Here is a 17,169-nt window from a genome sequence, read left to right on the forward strand (position 1 = left end):
ATTCCTCCTTTATGTGTTCATTTAATCATTTAATGAGCATCAGGCTGTTTGAATATCACAGACAGCTGGCAGACTGGTTCTACTGGTCCAGGCTTCAGCAGGACTGGAAACAGACCAAATCGAGGCTCTGAGGTCAGATTAAATAAACCTGATGTGACGTCAGATAAAAACACTTCAGCTTCCTAAAACACCAAAGTAACAAGTGTTTTCATTTGTTTATGTTTCATTTTCCATTTTAAATAAATCAATAATAACAATAATGCATTTTCTATCTTTAAATTCTCCATTTTTCAATCTAAAAGGTCTGAAACCTTCAGCGTGAAGGATCATTCGTAACCTTGGAAACACGTATCTGTGATCAAATTCTAAACTCAAGCTTCACTTACGAGCTTTTTCGACCAACCAAATTCTTAATTACATCGATGTGATGAACAAACACAACGTAGGAATACAATATTCTCGGTGCTGACATCAGAGAACTAACTGCGAGCTGAACAGATCGCCAAGACAACAAACCACCTGAGACGCGATGAGAGGAAACACCTGTCGGATGGTGAGGAAGATGAGAAGATACAGCTGCATCACCACCTGTTACTGAACAGAACCATGTCACACCCACGGACTGTTTATAAAGATGGACGACACGTCAGCTCCCCAGAGTGAAGCCAGAACATCTGGACCGCCCCCTGGTGGCGGGCTGCGGTACAGCTCATAAGCCCCGCCCCCTCCATGTTAGCGGATGGGACAAACTAAAAACTCAAAGTTCACGTAAATACATTTTCCCCAAAGATGGTTTCTGCCAGTTTAGCTCGCTCTCGTCACGCTGATGTTTGTTCAGGTGTTCGTTTCTCTGATAAGTTTGGTTTTAATTCGTTATCTGATGCTATAAAAGGGGGTTCCACGTCATGATTGACAGCTGAGGCCGGCTCGCGATTGGCTCGGCCGGGTGTGTGGGCGGGACCTCGATACCGCGGCTCCAAATGACGTCACCAGCACAAGACGGCAGCTCCCGGTTATTTTGGCTTCATTTAGTCCAGCGGGAGGACGTGGAGACGCGTCGGCCATCTTTATATACAGTCTGTGGTCACACATAGTTCAGAATCAACTCTTAGCTTCGTAGAGTGACTTGATTCATGAGTCACTATAATCCATGACAAACAGATTTCTTTCTCATGTTTGACACCTGTTTAAATTGTAATTATTATAGAATATCATAGAATAGATCAAATATGGCATCGATTACAGGGAACATTATTCTGAGCTGTAAAACTGACGACACAATTTAAAACGCTACACAGGCTGCACTATATTACTGTGAGTATAAGTCTAGTAGTATATATTTAAACTATAATCACTGAGGGACACGCTGGGCCTAAACTATATATAAATAAATATTTAATGTAATTTAGAAATTGGTACGAATGAACACGTTGTGGAAATGTTCAAGGACACAGAGACTTTAGAGGGAAGTGAAAGATGAAGATGGCGATTGGATATGATGATTGTTTGCACGTCTGTAGCGGTGAACACCTGAAGCAGGTGAGGTTGTGTCCGTAGCAGTGTCATACCTGCAGGTTGGACGGGCACATTGTGGTTGTTAAATATCAGAACTTAGTTTTAGGTGACTGTTTAAAGAGTCCCTGAACGCCTCACAGCTGGGAGGATCGCAGCAGGTTGTTTGTTCAGCGTCAGTCTGACGACGTCTTTGTCAGGACGTTGACAGAATGAGTTCACCTGAGTCTCGCCTTTCGCTGTCTGACATCCAAGCCGCGCAGGTGTCAGGTGCACCCTCACGTCCTTACTGGTTAATAAAAACACGATGTTTTCCTGTTTGATGTGAAGCAGAAGTGATGATAACGCCTCCTCAGGTTTCTATGACAAGTATAGCAGTAAACAGACCACAGGTCGCTAAGCAACCAACACCTGCGATGAGCTCTCAGGTGTGAAGGGTTGTTTACCACCTGTAGGGCAGACAGAGCAGCCAGCTTGACATAATCCACTCAAACATGCAGCCGAAGACAGAGCCGACTTTCATACATGTTGTAGCTGTTTCATCATCATTATTATTATTATTATTATTAATAATAATAATATTATGTTCTGACTGCTGTCAGGTGAGAACGAACCTGTGACGACCTGACGTATAACTGACAAAAACCAACAGTTACCACATGAATGATTTATAGCACAAATGAATCTGAGCAGTGAGAGCGAGTCTCCTCAGACCTCAGATCAGTGTGAACACGTTATTCAGACTGAGCTCAGTGTGAAAAGGTGACGTGAAAAAACAAGGCGAGACATTCAATCTAATATGAAATATTATTATTATTAGTTACTAATGGGTTTCACTGAGCAGCTTAAATGATGCTGATCCTATTTGCATTATAAACTTTATTATAATCTAAATGCTTACTTATCACTGACACCACCAAACAGGTGATTAAAGGCCACTCATGTGTAACTGTGGGAGTGGAAACCAGTGTCTAGTTTCACAATGAGTCACGTTTAAAAAATACAGTAAGGCACAAGCAAGACTGTCTCTGTCCACAAAGTATTATGTTTCGGACCCAGGACAGATGTTTTTCACCGACTGCCGCCTTCCAGGGCTGAGGAGCAAAATAAAAACTTGTCCATTTCTTGTTTGTAGCGTGAACAAAGAGGTTAGTAAAGACTCACACAGAACATTGAGTTTACACCGCAACATGTTTAAAAGATGTTTCACATGATCAGCAGCTTCCAGAGATGACGTCTGGTTTGTTTCTGCTGCTAGAAACAAAGAACAGTAGAAGCAGAAGAAAGAGAAGAAAGAAGCCCATATTACCAGAGCAGCCCCTCGGCCAGCACCAGCTGCTATTGGCCGAGACCAAGCAGGGGCGGGTCTCAACGTCTCCAGCGACCACAGCCATTGGTCAGAAATGCCTGACATGCAGAGGGAGGGGGGAGGGAGGGGAGGCAGTGTGAGCGAGGGAGGCAGAGTGAGGAGGAAACTAAAATAAAGGAGGAGGAGAAAGGACACAGACAAGAGAGAGAAGAAGAACAACTGTGAGTCAGAGTCACAAACAAACAAACAAACAAACAAACAAACAAACAAAGTTCTGCGAGAAGAAAACGACTTTATAGAAACAGAGTTTAAAGATTCAGAGCTGAATCTTCTCCTGAGTTGATTTTAAAGAGTCTTTCAGGGGATCACAGGGGGATAACATGGGGATCACAGGTGAATCACAGGGGGATAACATGAGGATCACAGGGGGATCACAGGGGGATAACATGAGGATCACAGGGGAATCACAGGGGGATAACATGAGGATCACAGGGGAATCACAGGGGGATCACAGGGGAATCACAGGGGGATCACAGGTGAATCACAGGTGAATCACAGGGGGATAACATGGGGATCTCAAGTGGATCACAGGGGGATAACATGAGGATCACAGGGGAATCACAGGGGGATAACATGAGGATCACAGGGGGATCACAGGGGGATAACATGAGGATCACAGGGGGATCACAGGGGATAACATGAGGATCACAGGGGGATCACAGGGGGATAACATGAGGATCACAGGGGAATCACAGGGGGATCACAGGGGAATCACAGGGGGATCACAGGTGAATCACAGGTGAATCACAGGGGGATAACATGAGGATCACAGGTGAATCACAGGGGGATAACATGGGGATCACAGGGGGATAACATGAGGATCACAGGGGAATCACAGGGGGATCACAGGGGAATCACAGGGGGATCACAGGTGAATCACAGGTGAATCACAGGGGGATAACATGAGGATCACAGGTGAATCACAGGGGGATCACAGGGGAATCACAGGGGGATCACAGGTGAATCACAGGTGAATCACAGGGGGATAACATGGGGAATCACAGGTGAATCACAGGGGGATAACATGGGGATCTCAAGTGGATCACAGGGGGATAACATGAGGATCACAGGGGGATCACAGGGGGATAACATGAGGATCACAGGGGAATCACAGGGGGATCACAGGGGAATCACAGGTGAATCACAGGGGGATAACATGGGGATCTCAAGTGGATCACAGGGGGATAACATGAGGATCACAGGGGGATCACAGGGGGATAACATGAGGATCACAGGGGGATAACATGAGGATCACAGGTGAATCACAGGGGGATCACAGGGGAATCACAGGGGATAACATGGGGATCACAGGTGGATCACAGGGGGGATAACATGGGGATCACAGGTGGATCACAGGGGGATCACAGGGGAATCACAGGGGGATAACATGAGGATCACAGGGGGATCACAGGTGAATCACAGGGGGATAACATGGGGATCACAGGTGGATCACAGGGGGATCACAGGTAGATAACATGGGGATCACAGGGGGATCACAGGGGAATCACAGGCAGATAACATGGGGATCACAGGTAGATAACATGGGGATCACAGGGGGATCACACTGCGTTATATCTTCTGTTGTGTTAGAAATCACAGAAGTCCGTGCAGTTAAAACAGGCTTTGTTCTACAGACGGGATTCAGATATTTGCCCCAGTGAGGAGCAGACTAAGTCAGGACGGGATCACAGAGCAGGCCGAGTATCAGAGTAAAGACCGACACCCTCTCAGCTCAGTAGAGTCTCTGTGGTTTGATACTGAGGGACTTAAAAACTGATTTCTTCATTCCACCAAACTACCTGAAAAGATTCAATAAGGGATTCAGGTTCAATAAAATGCGAACACGCATCACGCTCATCTAACAAAGAACCAAATCCGGCTGACAGCTGAGCCTCTTCTGTTGGACACTGTATCACCGTCATGTTGTCACGCGACTGTTCGTCCACGTGCTCAAGTCATCGGATCATTACACACAGCGTCTTCAATCACTGATACAGTTCAAATAATGAAACCAGTGTACGGGAGAAATCTCATTACTGACCTGCTGCATGCAAACACAGACTTACAGTAACCAGGCGACCACAGTCCAGGTAAACGCAGTCCCTGTGGTGCCACATACGCTCAGTGTTCATTAGATATACTTCATTAAAATGAATGCAGTCTAAAGCTACAATGATTGTTTGGGGCAGGGGTAGATTTCATGCAAATGGGGCCTTTCAAAATACTACGGGAGATATGATAATTGTGAATCGTCTCCAATCCCACTCTGACTATGAATATTTGTATGTCAATCGAAAGGGTTTCCATTTTATTAACGTACAAATTGTCTGCAACTCGGACATGGCCATTGTCAGCCTCACTGCAAGACGGCCTGGGTCGACCCAGATTTCTCCTCTGCTCTCCGATTTTTGTGCAATAACCCTGTCAAAACGCCCCAACCAATGCAATGCCAGGTGCAGCCAGGTGAAATGATCCCTGCCTAGTTTGCTTTACTTCTTAGAGCGTCCCTTACAGGCGGTTACTCTTTAAACGGGTTCATCCCCTCCCGTCCTCCAAGGCTTTATTACATGTACTTCCCTTGCTTTCTTTACGACTTTTGGAATAAAAGGACAGTTCGTATATATACCAGCGCCCGGACCTTTTCTGTTACTAAACACCGCCTCCCATCGGTGTGCTAGAGGGGAAAACGACGTCACCTTCATGACTCAGGAGCTGGACTCTAGCGAATCGATTACATTTCAATTAAATTTATTTTATTTATAGAGCACCAATTCATAACAAAAGTTATCTCACTGCACTTTTCCCAAAAGAGCAGGTCTAGACTGTACTCTTTATATTATTTACAGAGATCCAACAAATCCCACCTTGAGCAAGCACTTGGCGACAGTGGCAAGGAAAACAATTATTTATACACAACTTAAACTTGTTTAGAGACATTTGTAGTGCATCTCAACCCTATCATTAAAAAAATGTAATGCCAACAAATTAACAAACGTGTTCACAGTTGAGTTGTTATTCTTCAAGCCTGACATTACTTGTATAATAATTAGGTCCGCAACGAACGATTATTCATGTTGTCGATTAATCTGCAGTTTATTTTCTCGATCGCTGGCCAACATGGGCCGTTGGTTTTTTATTTTAATGGTGCTATTACTGGAACCGACTTGTGATACTGTAGTGATGTTAATAGGTTTTCCCTGTAGTGAGTCTGCGGGACCACAGGTGGTCATTTGAGTGGGACAAACTGTAGCGTTAAACTCGTGTTTAGGGTATCAATAAACACATCTAACAGCGCATGTGTGATTAACTGTTGACTAAAGGACTAATATTGTTTGTAAGAAATACAAGTTTACTGCTCAAAACCATTATTTTTAGTTGTAGTTACTCTTTAACCAGAGAGTGTTGACGAGTATCATATGGCTCTGTAGTTGTACTGCTGAACCAACGCTGTGGAAATATATATGTGTATCTGTACGTGTGCACACGAGCTTCGATCAGCACTTCATACTATGCACTTTATTTACTTTATTTGTTAATCTTGGACAAACAGGATTTACTTCTCACTGGCACACCCCTTCTTCTTCTTCTGTGCTGTTTTTATATTCTGACTTCTCTCTAACTTGTGTTGATTCTTTCTGATTTTCAAACACTTATTTCAACAAGTTCCACTTCACTGCTCTGACTTACTTTACATTTAACAATTAGTCGATCGACAGAAGATTAATCAGTAACAATCGACTGTTTCAGCCATTTTTTCCCCCATCGTTTGTCTGTGTCATATATGACAGTAAATGAAATTAGTTTCTGGACTGTTAGTCTGAAGACGTCCCCTCTGAGAATATGTTAATGCCCTTCAGGTGCGAATCAGGGAACAAAACCACACAACAACAAAGATGGAGACAGCTGAAGCCTCAAAATGCTTAGAAGACATAAATATTAAAAATGCAAAAACGAGACCGAAATGTTTTTTGTTTTTGTTGACTAAAACTAATAAAAACACATTTTCTTCAAAATACTAAATGAACACTGCAGTAGCAGTAGTAGCACTATTACTAACAGTCAACCTTTTCTTGTCCAACAGGATCCTCGGATCAGTTTGTTGCATCAGAGCGTCCAGTTTAAACGCAGAATAAGGAAACGGTTTATAATGCGGTCAGCAAACAGAACTGAATCAGATTTATGCCACAACACGAGTAACACGTGTCCACACAGAGCAAACACTCCTTCTCTCAGTTTGCTTTTAAACAGGTATTCATGTTTCACCGCAATAAAGGAAGTTCCAGGACGTTTCCAGGACCTTTTCAATGACAGTTCCAAGTTTCTGTCACTTCATAAAGAGCGACGTCAGTCTGAGACTCCACCCTCCACACTGACGTACAGTCGCACCTGCTGTGTTCACCTCGGGTGGTGGACGGTATTTTGTTTGAGTTCATCAGGCGACTGCAGACAGGCGTGTGATTACAGAGTCGGTCATGTGAGGGTTAAAACATCGTGCACTGACAATATGACACCATAGGCATTAAATGTGGGTTTAATCACCTTCTATGATGGACTTCAGCTGACATGACGGCACAGGTTTGTTTAGTTTTGTGTCTGTTGTAGCTCCAGGTCGGATATATCAGAGCTCTCTGTAAGCTCAGTCATTATTAGGACTTGGATGTTGACTTTATTTACAGGTCAGAAACCGGTTACGGTGACTCCCATATGACATGAATGCAGCATTAAAGGATCAGTTTAACATTTAGTGAAATCCTCTTCTCCTCTTCCTCTCATGTCTGTACGCTGAGTATGAAGCTACAGCAGCTGCTGGTTAAAGCTAATTTATTTCAGAAGCAGGTTTTGTTATATTTGTTGAAATTCTCTTTACATCCCGACAGCAATCAATAAATCAAATGCTCTGACAATGAAAACAATCTGCTGTCTGTGGCTGTCGCAGGACTGAGCCCAGCCAATCGTTTCATTCGGCCCAAATTAAACGACTGGCTGGCCTACCTGCCTACCTGCCTACCTGCGCACTCTCTGCACATGAAAATGTGTTTTGGGGGAGGGGCTTTGGAGGGAGGCCTGAAGGGAGGGGTTGGGATTTTTAGGTTGGATACTTTCAAAAACTAGCTGTCTCTAGTTTTTCCAACGTTACCTACCCTAGCTTTGAGATAGCTTAGCATAAAGACTGGAAACAGGGGGAAACCGCTAGCCTGGCTCTGTCCACTGATTAACACGTTACATCTGGTTTGTTTCATCTGAACAGAAACTGAAGTGTAAAAACCACACGTTGTGGTTTTAAGGGGGTTTGTGTCGGGACTATTTCCTGGCTGGGAGCAGCAACTTCCTGGAGACTCCGCTGGTTACCTGGACACATAACCCCTGTAACCAGCTACATTTCCCATAATGCACTTGGATAGCGTCTTTCAATAGAGCCTCCCTGCCTGATAAACAGCAACGTCTTTCAGACTCCACACCTCCAGTCTGTAACACAGATATGTATCTGTATATGAGACATATGCAGTCTGATGACAACACTGTGACATCACACCGTACCTGGTTGATGACGTAGACTCCGTAGTCAAGCTGCTGCCTCTGCAGGATGGGGTGCAGGTAGTACAGCCAGTACTTGAGGTGTTCGTCTCTGTTGCGGAAGGGGATGATGATGGCGACTTTCTGCAGCGCCTCACAGTCTTTGGGTCTGAAGCGTCCCCCCGGCTGCAGGTTGGGGTTGTCCTTCTTAATCTGCTCCAGACTCACCGGAACGTTAAACTCCACCCGCAGAGGACCCACTGAGGACACAAACAACAACATCAACTGACTGCAGGAGGCTCGTAGATAAGACAATAACCTCTGGACTTTACATCTGACTACAAAAGTCAGAACTCATCAAAAACAAGATTTGCTGGTGGAAGAGAAGCTAAATCTGACAACACAAGGACACATACAGTAACTCACTGATCAGGCCCCGTCTCCTGATAACGATCAATCAAACTGTTTCCTAGCAATGTTTCTACACGTGTTTCCCAAAGCAGGACTTCAGAGCGAGTTCGTGATATTAATGTTGTCTGTGGAGCTGAAGATGATGCTGATTACGCTTTAAAGTAACTTCACATATTTAACTGTCTGTAAGCCGTGTTATATATCGAAATACATCCCAAAGAAATGTTTTATACTTAGTTCAGAGTGGAAATGAAGCTTAATGTGTAAACAGTCTGCAGCTTTATAATTCATGTTCCTGGGTGGAAGTCAGTGTAAGAAACTTAGATTTATCTGCTGCTGCAGGACGACGTTTGTCCGAAACTCACATTAACCCTGAAATGAAGCCGTGAAACTTCCTATAAGTTTCACTGTGCAGCTCAGCTATTGTGATTCTGTCTTAAGTTCTGCATCAGAGCTGCTGGATGTGAACATGTGACAAACATACACAACATAAACAAGGAGAAGATATGGAACCTGAAAATACCCCTTCAGGAAGATGAAGATATCAGAGAGGAAGAGATGAAGATATCAGAGAGGAAGAGATGAAGATATCAGAGAGGAAGAGATGAAGATAACCCAAAGTAGACATTGTTATTTGACTCTAAACAGAGAATAAGAATTGGCTGAGTATCTCCACTCTGCCAGCAATACCAGAGACTGATCCTGACCACATACAGGCTCAGTGAGATACCAAACAGAGACTGATCCTGACCACATACAGGCTCAGTGAGATACCAAACAGAGACTGATCCTGACCACATACAGGCTCAGTGAGATACCAAACAGAGACTGATCCTGACCACATACAGGCTCAGTGAGATACCAAACAGAGACTGATCCTGACCACATACAGGCTCAGTGAGATACCAAACAGAGACTGATCCTGACCACATACAGGTTCAGTGAGATACCAAACAGAGACTGATCCTGACCACATACAGGTTCAGTGAGATACCAAACAGAGACTGATCCTGACCACATACAGGCTCAGTGAGATACCAAACAGAGACTGATCCTGACCACATACAGGCTCAGTGAGATACCAAACAGAGACTGATCCTGACCACATACAGGCTCAGTGAGATACCAAACAGAGACTGATCCTGACCACATACAGGTTCAGTGAGATACCAAACAGAGACTGATCCTGACCGAATACAGGCTCAGTGAGATACCAAACAGAGACTGATCCTGACCACATACAGGTTCAGTGAGATACCAAACAGAGACTGATCCTGACCACATACAGGCTCAGTGAGATACCAAACAGAGACTGATCCTGACCACATACAGGCTCAGTGAGATACCAAACAGAGACTGATCCTGACCACATACAGGCTCAGTGAGATACCAAACAGAGACTGATCCTGACCACATACAGGCTCAGTGAGATACCAAACAGAGACTGATCCTGACCACATACAGGCTCAGTGAGATACCAAACAGAGACTGATCCTGACCACATACAGGTTCAGTGAGATACCAAACAGAGACTGATCCTGACCACATACAGGTTCAGTGAGATACCAAACAGAGACTGATCCTGACCACATACAGGCTCAGTGAGATACCAAACAGAGACTGATCCTGACCACATACAGGCTCAGTGAGATACCAAACAGAGACTGATCCTGACCACATACAGGCTCAGTGAGATACCAAACAGAGACTGATCCTGACCACATACAGGTTCAGTGAGATACCAAACAGAGACTGATCCTGACCGAATACAGGCTCAGTGACCACCAACTGACACAGGAAGATACAGACAGACGTGGCTGCCCAGAGAGGAGCGTGTATGTGGTCCCTGCTCGACAGGTAGAGACAGAGATGCTCCTCCTCCTCCACTGTGAGAAGTTCTCTTCAGTAAGAGATTTCCACGACGGGGAAACAGCCAAGAAAATAACAAACTTCGTAAAGTTAACCCCAGAAGAGAAACTGGCAGTCTGAAGGGACAGCAGCTCCTCTGGCAGCTAAATATGTATCTGCCTGCCACAGCCTGAGGGATTCACAATCACTGTAACATCCCAAACATTAGGGGTTTGTGGAATAGTATAAAACTATAGTGTAGTGCACTGTATTGTATAGCAATCAAAGAATGGACTGCATCAGTATAATATAGGACCTGAATATATAACACCTGTGTATTTAATATGTATATGTAATATATGTGAATCTTCTGTATGTTTTTGTTCATGCCAATAAAGCTATTTGAATTGAAGAAGGAGGGAAAGAAGGACAGAAACTGGCACATTTAATGAATATATGTGCTTTAGATTAGTTTTATTCGACCAACAGTCCAAAGACATTCAGCTTACTGTGATATAAAACAGAGAAAAACTGAAAGTCAAAGTTTTATATTGAGACTGAAAGGATTTGAACACAAACAGCAGGATGGGAAACTTCTTCATCCAGAAGACAATTTTCCAAACTTCAGCAGGCTTTTCAGTGTGTAATCAGACAAATATGTTAGTGCAGGAAGAGGCTGGTTTCAGTCCAAACTGCTCATTAACACACAGACTCAGAGGTTTTCTCTCGCTGGTACTTTTCCATCCTGACCGAGAGAATTTGCAGAAAAGTTAGAAACTGTTCTCAGGTCAGATCTGGACGCTGTGTCTTCATATACACGTTATCGATTTAACAATAAACGCCACAAATTATCTGCTGTAGTGTTTACAAAAGACTAACTGTGACCTCATGCTGAAGGGAAACTAAACATCTGGACTATAAACCTTCATGTCCGTCTGTCCACAGAAGTCTTCGGAGAGCTGATATTTGTGTTTCTGAACATGTGTGGTGCGTTCAGGGTCATCTACTCCGCAACCAGATCTCTCAGTAACTGGGTGGGTTTTACTCTGAAGTCCAACGGTCTTCAGTCTGATATCTGATTGTTTGATGTCGCGTCAGTTTCACTACAAACTGCCGTCAGGGTTTTATTAGATCTATATCAAGTATCCCATCCTTCTGGGTTCAGCTTGTATCTTTGTTATACTTTATTATTCTGATGTCAGCGTCTCAAACATCTGTAAAACTACAACAAAGACTGAATCGCATCTGTACTTTTTGGTGGCTCAGTAGACAAACACCACAGCTTTGAGTGGTAGCTTCATTATTTTGAACTGTGACGAGAATTTGAATGTTTCATAGAGACAAATTCAAGATTTCGAGACCTTTAAACTGGTTTATGTCACCTTTTAAACAATAATCACAAATATTAGCTATAAAGGGAATATTTTAATAAAGATCCTTGTCCTTAAAAGTAGAGATACTGTGTTCGCTTCAGAAGACCTGATGTGTTCAGTTTGGTGGTGATAAGCTGGGGGGATCACAGCTGAGGAAACATGGACACAATCAGACTGATAATAAACATCTCTGATCATCAAAGTTACACAAACTGATCAAACTGCGGCAGCTTCATCACATCCTGTTCACGTGTCAGCTCAGGTCACTGAACTCTAGAAACCACATCAAACCTGCAGAGTCCAAACCTGTTCTCTCAGCGGGCCTGCAGCTGATCCCAAAATGTTCAAATGTTCACGGGAGCATCGTATCTGTTTATCATACAACATAATATAAAGTATATGTACACGGGCGATGGTTCACCTGGCAGGTGAGCAGCAGTGTTTCAGTGGTAAACGGACTGTACTCACGCCGTCACTCACACACTGATGGCAGGTGCCGACTCATTCACACACTCCGTGTCTTGCCCAAGGACCCTTCGACACGTGGGCTGGGGGAAGCCGGAATCGAACCGCCGACCTCCCCGCTCTACCACTAAGCCACAGACGCCCCATATATCCACAAGTGTGCAGAAAGCCAAATTCATACTTTCCGTGTACGCAAGCGTCCGCTCTGGTCGTAATTTGGTGACGCAAATTTCGCATCCGCCTGCGTCCAAAAGTCTTGTGCTGTGTCCGCACACTGTGCTCGGGACAGGAAGTCCCCGTCGGGGACACGGCGCTACAGCCCAACCTGTAACTTTCCGCCATACTTTGCTGTGAAGATCCTGAAGCGTGGAACGCCAGACCACCGCGGCCCCCTCGCTGTAGTATGAACGGGACCGCCGTGCGACGGTCCACGTCTGCAGCAGAGAGTGTGTCTGAGCCTGAAGCCTAAGCGTGCATAAGTGTAATTATCCTCTGTGGTGGAGGCACAAATAACCAGCAGCTATTTTAATAATCCTCTGTTTAATATTTAGAGTAACAATGAGAAAACTGTAGCTTCTCCAGTGTTTCTGTTTTCTATCTCAGTAACTGAATCTGTGTGTGTTTCGGACTGTCGGACAAAACGCGACGTTTAAAGACGTCAACAAGGACTCCGAGAAGCCGGGACGGTCACATTTCTCTGGTAACCGACATCTTATAGACCAAACAGTTAATCATTAATGAAAAGAAAAGTTATTGTGGATTACATCAGAAGAAAATCCATTAAAATGTTATTGACAAAATGTGTTTTCGTAAAAGGGAGGAAGCCGAGCGTCCGTCGCCAAGACGAAGCTCTGAGTCTTTACAGACTGTGTGAGTATTATTACGTATAAAACTACAAACTGCTGGATGTACATGAGTACTGACACTACACATCAGTATTACAGGCCTGTAAGTGAAGTTATTGGTACTTCCAGGAAAATCACAATAACCCTTAATAACTACGACCAAACTGAAGCGCTGCTGCGGTTAGCTGGACGTCGACATGCGACTGAGGAGACGGCAGAAACCAACAGACACATCTGGGTTTCTACAATCTGTCTCCCAAAAGACTCCTCACACCGTCAGCTGCTGCTGCTGGCTGCCTTCTACGGAAATCTGCAGCAGCCAATCAGACAGCCCGCAGCATTAACCCCTCGCACACCGGAGCTGCTGAGAGCCACGAGGTGAGAAGAAGAGAGCAGCACCGACAGAAACCCTGAAGAAGAAGGAGGAGGAGGAGGAGGAGCTTCTACTGAGGCTCTGATTGGTTCACATATCTGACACTGAGGAGTCATCATACAGACAGACAGCAGTTAGCAGCAGCATGCTAACCTCAGCGCGCTCTGTAACCCTGCTGAGGTCACTTTACTCTGTGACGATCTTCAGTCCAAACTGAGGTCCTGGTCTCACTGTGAGTCTCATTGTGAGACCAGGACTGTCCACCGACGGACGGTTTAAAGCTTTGGAGACCAAAAACAGGCTGCAGCAAGAAACCGACCACAAACTTAGACTAAATCCTCACAAAGTGACGCTGCTACGACCCACGACCGCAAACCAACCAACCAACCAGAGCACAGCCGCCAACCAACCAACCAACCAACCAACCAGAGCACGGCCGCCAACCAACCAACCAACCAACCAACCAGAGCACGGCCGCCAACCAACCAACCAACCAGAGGACGGCCGCCAACCAACCAACCAACCAACCAGAAGACGGCCGCCAACCAACCAACCAACCAACCAGAAGACGGCCGCCAACCAACCAACCAACCAGAGGACGGCCGGCCGCCAACCAACCAACCAACCAACCAACCAACCAGAGCACGGCCGCCAACCAACCAACCAACCAACCAACCAACCAGAGCGCGGCCGCCAACCAACCAACCAACCAGAGCACGGCCAGCCGCCAACCAACCAACCAACCAACCAACCACTGTTTTTAGACATTTTATAGACTAAACGATGAATTGAAAAATTAATCAGCAGATTGATTAATAATGAAAATGAATTTACTGAACTGATTAATTTCACTACATGAGGAAGTTACTGCAGCAGACTGAGGAGGATTTATATACAACTTATTAACACCACTATTCTAATAATGAAACGATCAGTCACTGACATGATGATCAATAATCCCACAGCTGCACACAGTGAACAGCTGGCTGAGTTTGTGGTGCAGAAAACAAACAGACCGTCACGCACTTCTACACATTCATCATCTGAGTCACAGCAGGAAGTCGGTCCTGAGGGGAAACCCCGATGCAGCGGAGGAGCCGTGTCCTCCGTCAGCTCTGAGCTTGGCCTCCAGCAGCTACAGAGTCACATGACGCTTCATCAGGAGGCGTGTCTGTGTCTCCTGATGGACGTCAGTCCGGTCTTCTCTCTGTCAGCTCTGTGTTTGGTCTCCAGCAGCTGCTGAGGGAAACATCTGGCTCTTTAGCAGCTAGATGCTCCGCTATGTTCATGTTCAGCAGCTGCTAGATGCTCTCAGCAGCTGCTCTCTGACGTCTGGCTGCTGTTTGCTGCCGAGCAGGAAGCGTTCAGAGGCTTTTCACAGCTTCTTCTTCTCTGGTAGTGGCGCTCTGAGAGCGAACCAGAGCAGCGGCAGATGAACGGCGAGCTCCGTGAAGCTGCGGGTTCGGCTGATGGTTCAGAGACGCCGACACGCCGTCGCTTCATTCAGGGCTGCGATTCAAACACACATCACAGCTGCTGCAAGCTGTGCATTCACTGCAACGTTATATTATGGCGTGTATAACTGTGATGACTCAGTAACTCGTCACTGACTGACCGCGACTCATAACTTCTACTAATGTCCGATACTGAAACATGGCCGTCTGCCTCTCTTCGGTCTTCATCCTGCTGACCGCCAGCGCTGAAGCGTCATCAATACTGTCGATCAATAAACATAATAATACTGGTTTTACTGCTGTGATGCTGAGCCGTCTGATAAGCGCGGCCTCAGATCAGAGACTTCACCTGTTTTAACTGGTCCTGCGCTTCCTCCCAGTCAGCTGCTGGTTTCACTTCAGTTGGTATGAAAATCACCGGTTGACAGGACGCTTTGTTTAACAAAACTGCAACCTGACAAAGGTGACGACCTGGACCCTGTGCGGCAGAGGGGCCACCTGGGTTCTCCTTTAAGAGACACCTGTGTACACCTGTCGAGCCCTGACAGCTCCGCATCACAGACCGGAGGTCACACCGAGTCTTACCCAGCAGAGGCGACGTTTCAGGGCATTTCTCCAGCTTCTTCGCCGGCTCCTCCGCGGGCGCCTCCTTCTCGGTCTCCGCCGGTTCGGTTTGGAGGGTGAACGCGGTGTTCCTGACCTGGTTTGGCTGTGTGCCATTATTATGGGACTGCTGGTTCTGGGCGAAGGCGAACCTGATGTCCAGAGAGCGGACGTAGAAGACGACAGTGACGGAGATGTGGAGCAAGCACAGCAGCACCACCAGCTTACAGGTCCGGTGGAGGAGGTTAAAGTTGACGGTGGAGTCTCCGGCCATCCTGACAGACTGCAAAGACGATCTCTAAGCCGACTGGAAACTACGAGCAGAGCTTTCACAACGCGGAAATCTAACTTTGACTGTTTCCGCAGGGCTTCGCTCCCCGCTAACGCGCTGCTAGCTGCTGCTCTCGGGCTCCATTATCGCTGAAGTTGATACTCCGAAGTTTTGGACATCGACATTCGGTCAAAGTCAAACGAAAAGCTCCCAAAAAAAGAAGCCGAATAACAAAACAAAGTGACGTTCAAAGTTGCAGCTGTGTCAAAGTCAGATACCCGTTAGCTAAATTAGCTTTCCGTCCGTTCACTCTTAAAGTGACGTTAACTGTTAACGCTAACTGCTACCGAGAGTTAGCAGCTCCGGAGCCCCGCGTCTCCTTCACCTGCTTCCTTTAAAAAACGGCCGTTAAAAGACGAAAAGTCTGCCCGAAGTCAGAGAATTACTTTCAAAAAGTGTCAAAAACTAAGATTCGACTAATATTAACAAACGTTTCCGCACAGAAACGACACGAAGTTACGGAGAAACTCGACAAAGTTTCCGACTCAGGCTGACGCTCAGACACCGCCGAGACACCGAGCGCCAAGCTGACGAAATCACCCGGTGCACTTCCGGTTTCTGGTTTCAAAATAAAATCCATGCTGTGAAGGTGACTTCACCGGACGGAGTGAGCCACCAGAATAATTAGAGAATTTTACAGTTTAATTATAATTAATAAACTGATAAAGTAAAAAAAACAACTATATACGTATTAGGTAAATTTGCAGTGATAAACTTAAATAAAAGAGTAACTATAAAAATTTAATTAATTTGACAAACAAATCTTAACTCAAGTTACACACAACTTTTTACGGAGCTTTCAACTGTATTCCATGGTCTTCTGTCTAGGAAAATTGGTCAGATAGCTACACCAGGCGCGCTATTTTCTGAACATTTACATAATGATTTTTTATCTGCATTCTTTGTTCAGCTGCAAAATGATAAAGCAGCAAAGATGTTTAAAAGATTACTGATTTGAATTTGCATTTGTACCGCCATTATTGTTGATTTAATCCAGCATGAGACTAAATATAAATAACATGTAACACAAACAAGTCATTATGCATCTGGATAAAAACACTACAAGTATAA

The 17,169-nt window shown here is 45.2% G+C and overlaps 1 protein-coding gene and 1 long non-coding RNA gene across 2 annotated transcripts in view; one reads left to right on the forward strand and one right to left on the reverse strand.

The window, feature by feature from the left end:
- b4galt1l (DP-Gal:betaGlcNAc beta 1,4- galactosyltransferase, polypeptide 1, like) overlaps window positions 1–16,648 on the reverse strand; it is a 28,489-nt gene extending 11,841 nt beyond the window's left edge. Inside the window, exons 1-2 of the mRNA XM_044205728.1 lie at window positions 15,750–16,648; window positions 8,420–8,655 (exon numbers count right to left, since the gene is read on the reverse strand). Of these exons, the coding sequence (XP_044061663.1) occupies window positions 8,420–8,655; window positions 15,750–16,041 (528 nt within the window). The 5' untranslated portion in view covers window positions 16,042–16,648. The remainder of the gene's footprint in view (window positions 1–8,419; window positions 8,656–15,749) is intronic.
- Window positions 2,994–3,867, forward strand: LOC122880510. Its single transcript, XR_006378950.1, has 2 exons — window positions 2,994–3,214; window positions 3,369–3,867. It is a non-coding gene; the product is annotated as an uncharacterized LOC122880510 (long non-coding RNA).
- Window positions 16,649–17,169: the final 521 nt, after the last annotated feature.

Source organism: Siniperca chuatsi, linkage group LG8 (assembly GCF_020085105.1).
Source record: "Siniperca chuatsi isolate FFG_IHB_CAS linkage group LG8, ASM2008510v1, whole genome shotgun sequence".
NCBI lineage: Eukaryota > Metazoa > Chordata > Actinopteri > Centrarchiformes > Sinipercidae > Siniperca > Siniperca chuatsi.